Genomic DNA, 5,112 nt, shown 5'->3' on the forward strand with positions numbered 1-5,112 from the left:
CACACCTACTCGACAACGAAGTGGTCACATTGTTGCAGGCAAAGCAATCTGCGTTGCTGGCCGAAATGGACGCACTGAGGGAATTTGCCGGCATCGTCAAGCAGCTCGATCGAAGTGCCACGCTTCAGCAGTACATTGTGGACCACATGCAACCAGACATCACACATCGCCACTCGAAGGCGCTCTTCCTCGTCGAATGGCATTGGAAATGGCACCTGGAGCGCATGGAGCTCGCCAAAGCCGAGCCCGACGACTACCTGAACATGACGTCCGACTCAATGTAAGCCCTCGTCCATGCGCACTGGTTTACGCGACGTGGTGGTGTGGTCGTGATGACGAGAATGGTTGATCTGTCCTGCAATGTGTAGACGATGTCTCTACGAACACAACATCACAGTGTACGACGTGGAAGTGATGAAAGAATTTGTCGCGTCGTGCTTTGTCCAGCCAGATCTGTCGCGCATGGTCCTCCAGATAAAGATACCGACCAAGCACCGCCATCGCTTCGTTGACGCCACAGCCGGACGGGCGCTGTATAAACTCGATGTAGTGCGCAACGTGATCGTGGCGGCACTCAACCACCAGCGCGCTTTCGGGGTCGATTTGACGGTAAGCGCGCGTGCTCGTGCGTCGCATCCGTGTGTGTCTCCAGTGCCAGACGATCAAAGTTCGCGCTGGCGCCGTGTGCAAGTGAAGACATGTTTGATATTTGCATCGTATTGATGGAACGGTCGCGACGACGCAGCGAGCAATGGGAGGCGTCATATCTGGTCAAGAGATTTAATGGCGATTTTGACTAGGTTGTCGGGTACGAAATGCTCGTGGCTGCGCTGAACCTGCTCTTGCAAGGATGCCTCGATCGCGGTGACACCAAATGCGCCAAGAGTGTCATGAACATGGCCCAGACGTTCTACTGCATCCACAAGCAAACCAAGCACTACCTCTTGACCAACCTCGTCATGCATCCAATGTGGCAGACCGCGCACTTTTGGGGCGATGCCGTACGTGGCGTTGCCAGCCGAGGTTGCAGAATCCAACGTTTTCTCACGCTAGGTCCTTCTCAGCATCGGCGAAGAGTTGAGTCGCCATCCGATGGATACGCCGTGGCAATGCCTGTCGGCACCGGCCCGTGCCGCGTTGGTCGTGACGGTGCACAACGTTGTCTTTGGCCAGCTCACCACGTTCGTGTACAACATGGCAGCGTTTCGTCTGTCACGGCGGCAGATTCGTCAGTTTGTCCAGAACGTCGCGTTCTCGTTCGAGCTGAGCGAAGACCAGCGCATGGCGTTGCTGGCCGCAGTTGCATCGCTGTCCATGGACGAGTCGAAGGACGACGAGGAGCGTGCGATCCTCGGCGGCGATGCTTCGTTGTTCACGACGGCCATCTTTCCCGAGTGGCGCAAAACCGCGCCTCCGAAAGACTCTTCCATGCATGTGCTCGTGGGCCAAGGCCTATCGCGAATCAAGGGCATCTTTGATCGCGACCTCGACAAAGCGTCGTCGCAAGTGCTGCTGGCAAATGCACAGGTGCGAACTCTCGCCTGGAATTCACATTTGGTGACGTGTGGATCTTCTAACCTGTTGCCGACCATTTTTCGCCTCCATATGTGACTTTTTCGAGCATGCGTGTCATCGACAAACCTGTAGAAAGCCAAGAACGACCAGTGGAACGACTTATTTGGAGAGGTCGGGCCTCTGCCGCCGCACCCAGCGCAAGCGCCCAAGGCAAATGCAGACGGCGGTGCATCCGCGGCAACTACGACGACACAGGTGCCCGAGCTACCGCGAAAATCAACGGGGCCTGCGCCGCTTCGATCGTCGCAGTCTGCAGTGATGGACTCGCAGACGTCTGGTCGACATGGAAACGACGAGTCCAAAGGCCTCCGACGCCGACCAAAGAGCAATAGTGCGATCAGCGACTTCATTCCACCCTTGCCGACAGACGCTCCCCCACCGTCGCTGCTGTCAATCGCATCTCCGCATGGTGCATCAGGGAAGAAGCCCCGTCCACACAGCAGCAACAGCGTCGTGTTGGCCGAGGCCGCGTTCGATTCAAGTAGTCAGCGAAGTCGTAGCACAAGCAGGAATCGGACGGGAGATTCGGACGACGATGCTGGTTCCTACCAGCGATCGAGGCGGCATCGACTGAGGCAAAGCGATGCCACGGGCGTGGCGGCCCTCCGCGCCCGATTCGAGCGCATGGAGTCGATGTGATGACAGCTCATGATTCAAATAACAACGACGTGTCGAATGGAGACTTGTTGGATTAGGACCTTAATGCTTGCTCTTGGTGGACGACCCAAAGTACTCCGACGGGAGACGGAACGACGCCTCGCCCGCACCGTATTGAAGCAACTGACCGCACACAGGCATGACGTCCCACTTCAGCTTGAGCGTAACATCGGCATCGCGGAGTTCGTTGGTCTGGTCCGCCAAAAAGTACTTGACATTCTCGTTCGTTCGCACAAGGTGAGCTTCGTGCCGTGTTGGGACAATGGCATCCCACACGACCACCTGGTTCACAACATTCGTTCGGCTTGCGTACTCGGCAACAACGTACACGAAGAGCTGCTTCGTGTTCCAGTTGAAAACGGAGGACAAGTCTGCGTCCAAATCGAAGGACAGCACAGCACGGTCCGTCTTGTCCCGAAAGTTGCGCAACGAATGCACTTGGTTTAGCTCGAGCTTGGTCACCACAGGGGCAGGAGTGTGAAAGAACGTCGTGAGCGTTGTCATCGTGCACATGATGGACATCGCCGTGAACGCCGCCATGAACACGGCATTTGCGCGGGTCCAGAACGTGTGCATGACTCGTGTGCTGGAATCGAGAATTGTCCGAGCTACGTGGCGTGGGCTGTCCGGATAATGCTACGGATAATTGAAGTCACAGAAAATAGTGTCAGCATGACGCAGCGACATGTAAATAGTGTTGACCTCTCACGGGACCAGGGCATACACGGGCACCCTTGCTGGGGTCATGGGCAGTGCAGGTTTGGTGCGGCAGCGGGCGAAGCAAGAGGATGTTTGAAAGCTTCCGTAAAGCTGATGAAGATGGAGGAGTGATGGGTGTGTGCGAAATATATGCCCACAAGGTACATGGTGCTCTGGGATTTCAAAGCCACTTCGACAATGAAGGAAGTGGGGATCCTGTGGGCATCATTCGGGCGAGGTATTGTGCATAGACTGTCGTGTTTTGACCATTTGCTTTGTTGCAATGGGTCGTAGTGGTTTTCGCGTGTCTAAAACGGACATTCCCGACAAGAAAGGCACCAACGCCTTCATGTGGTTGGGTCGCATTACCTGTGGCCGTTGGCGCGAATGAAGCAGAGGGTGGCAACGTCCCGGGGCGCTACCTGGATGGTCGGAATCTCAGTTGATCCAAGTCGAGGCAAAAATTTGCCTCGACTTGGACAGGCGCAATTGTACAAGCGTAGGGGGAGTCTTTCGAATTGGGTCGGCATACCCAGCACGTCACGGGGAATCGGCGGCGATGGAGGAAAGCGCTGTACCTGTGTGCACCTCACCGGATCCACGAGTCAAGCTGTGGTCTCTGGGTGGGGCAGATTAGGACCCACTCTTTACGTGGCTGTGGATGCACTCGGCACAAGCATGGTTCACTCTTCATTATCCTCCAGTTCATGACCTAGGATGGAATGACCAGATCCGATTCCTCACGATTCTTCGGCCACAGTAGCTTCCTGCAGCCTTCCTGTCGTTGACCAACTCCAACGACGTCAAGTTTATCGACGACTCGTTAGCCGACGAGGTTGGTGCGTTCAACGGCACGGACTTTGAAGTAAGCCCGCGAGTGATCCAAGCCAACAGTCCAGTCACTTGATCCGCTGTCTCTCGAACGATATGCTGGTCAAATCACCAACAACTTGGTGGTTGCCCCCAGCACAATCAAGACTTGAAGCGCGAGTGCTGACTGTTTGTGTCGACCAAACAGATTATCACACCACGACTGCGATGCCGTCATGCAGAACGCAGTGGGGGCGTCGTGGCAGCGGCTCGTGGATATTGCCGTGACTTCAGCCAAAACAGAGGCGCATTTCACATCGTCCATCTTTGCTGCACGGTGCAGCAATCCCTCTTCGACCGTCCTTACTCAACAATGAAAGTAAGTGCCTCGACGACGCTGCCCCAACCTGGCACGCTCCAGGCTGGCCATGTGAACTCTGGCGGGAATGCGAACGATTCGCATGCATTCTTTGGCCAGAGAGGCCTCATGACGGCGATGGACAAAAGAGTCGTCGACGCGTCCGAGTTATGTATACGAAGAGTTCGGGATCTCGCTGAGTGACAGCTGCGTCAAGAGGGACCCATAGGCAACGTGCATGTAAATGACGTTTTGCATGATGAAAAACTTACGAAGCTTGTCATGGACCTCAAGATTCGACCTTACTTGAGCATCTCCTTGTTCATAAACTTTCGCTTGGCGAAGAACATCCACCACTTGCTCTTGTTCGTACCATCGACATAGACTAGGTCAATCAGGCGCGTCGAAAGAGCTTCACGCAGTTGCTTGAGGTACCCGCGAATCGATTCAGTTTCGGCCGAGTTGGCTGCAGTCTTGACCAACCCCCCCAAGGGAAAGCTCGGATCACCCGGGACAGCGAAGCTGTCGGCGGCGATCTGCGCCAACGCCCGCTGGGCATCCGCCTTTGTCGCACACTTCTCCAACCGCTTTAGGCACATGTGCGTGAACAACGTACCATACACCAAGACGCGGTCAGCGTTGCCTTTGATCTCATAGTTGGTGAACAGCACGTTCGCACGAAACAGAGTCAAGACCTCATCCGCGATATCCTCCTGGTCGTCTGGGCATGGAGGGGCCGGCCCTCTGGAGCGACTTTTCAACGGGAGAAGCGAGAACCCGCACGCATCGGCGCACGCGACCTCATTGAATGCTGAATGGTACGCGGGCATTATCGTCTGTGATGATCCAGGATGTTGTGCCGGACAAGAAATGTTGGGGAGTTCACAGGTTATCCGAACGACCAGAAAGTTATCCGGGATTCATTTATCCGAATCGCGTCGTTTATCCTGATCTTTCGTTGTTGTTGATGTCTAGTCTATTAACAGTCCTTGACAACAACAAGTACTTCGAGG

At 55.2% G+C, this 5,112-nt stretch overlaps 3 protein-coding genes across 4 annotated transcripts; 1 reads left to right on the plus strand and 2 right to left on the minus strand.

Annotated features, from left to right (window-relative positions):
* Window positions 1-65: 65 nt before the first annotated feature.
* H310_11957 lies at window positions 66-2,271 on the plus strand (the record flags this gene model as incomplete). 2 transcript variants are annotated; one of them, XM_008878847.1, is made up of 5 exons in its annotated part: window positions 66-280; window positions 369-609; window positions 801-1,001; window positions 1,054-1,527; window positions 1,648-2,257. In XM_008878847.1, 5 exons carry the CDS (start codon window positions 66-68, stop codon window positions 2,212-2,214), a joined length of 1,698 nt encoding a protein of 565 aa, XP_008877069.1. In that variant the 3' UTR covers window positions 2,215-2,257. The 2 variants fall into 2 exon arrangements, with proteins under 2 accessions (XP_008877069.1, XP_008877068.1); XM_008878846.1 differs by lacking the exons at window positions 66-280; window positions 369-609 and having other exon boundaries at window positions 729-1,001; window positions 1,648-2,271.
* H310_11958 (hypothetical protein) lies at window positions 2,207-2,852 on the minus strand. Its single transcript, XM_008878848.1, has one exon. The coding sequence runs from the start codon at window positions 2,806-2,808 to the stop codon at window positions 2,275-2,277; it is 534 nt and encodes a 177-aa protein (XP_008877070.1). The 5' UTR covers window positions 2,809-2,852; the 3' UTR covers window positions 2,207-2,274.
* Window positions 2,853-4,181: 1,329 nt separating this feature from the next.
* H310_11959 (hypothetical protein) lies at window positions 4,182-4,970 on the minus strand. The gene has a single exon (XM_008878849.1). It carries the CDS (start codon window positions 4,927-4,929, stop codon window positions 4,402-4,404), a length of 528 nt encoding a protein of 175 aa, XP_008877071.1. The 5' UTR covers window positions 4,930-4,970; the 3' UTR covers window positions 4,182-4,401.
* Between the last annotated feature and the right edge of the window lie 142 nt (window positions 4,971-5,112).

The sequence above is a fragment of the Aphanomyces invadans genome (assembly GCF_000520115.1).
Source record: "Aphanomyces invadans strain NJM9701 unplaced genomic scaffold supercont1.35, whole genome shotgun sequence".
NCBI classification, from domain to species: Eukaryota; Oomycota; class Saprolegniomycetes; order Saprolegniales; family Verrucalvaceae; genus Aphanomyces; species Aphanomyces invadans.

What these genes read in the sequence shown, in the direction of transcription:
- H310_11958 (XM_008878848.1), bottom strand. Translation starts at nt 2,808, where the DNA reads ATGCACACGTTCTGGACCCGCGCAAATGCCGTGTTCATGGCGGCGTTC.
- H310_11959 (XM_008878849.1), bottom strand. Translation starts at nt 4,929, where the DNA reads ATGCCCGCGTACCATTCAGCATTCAATGAGGTCGCGTGCGCCGATGCG.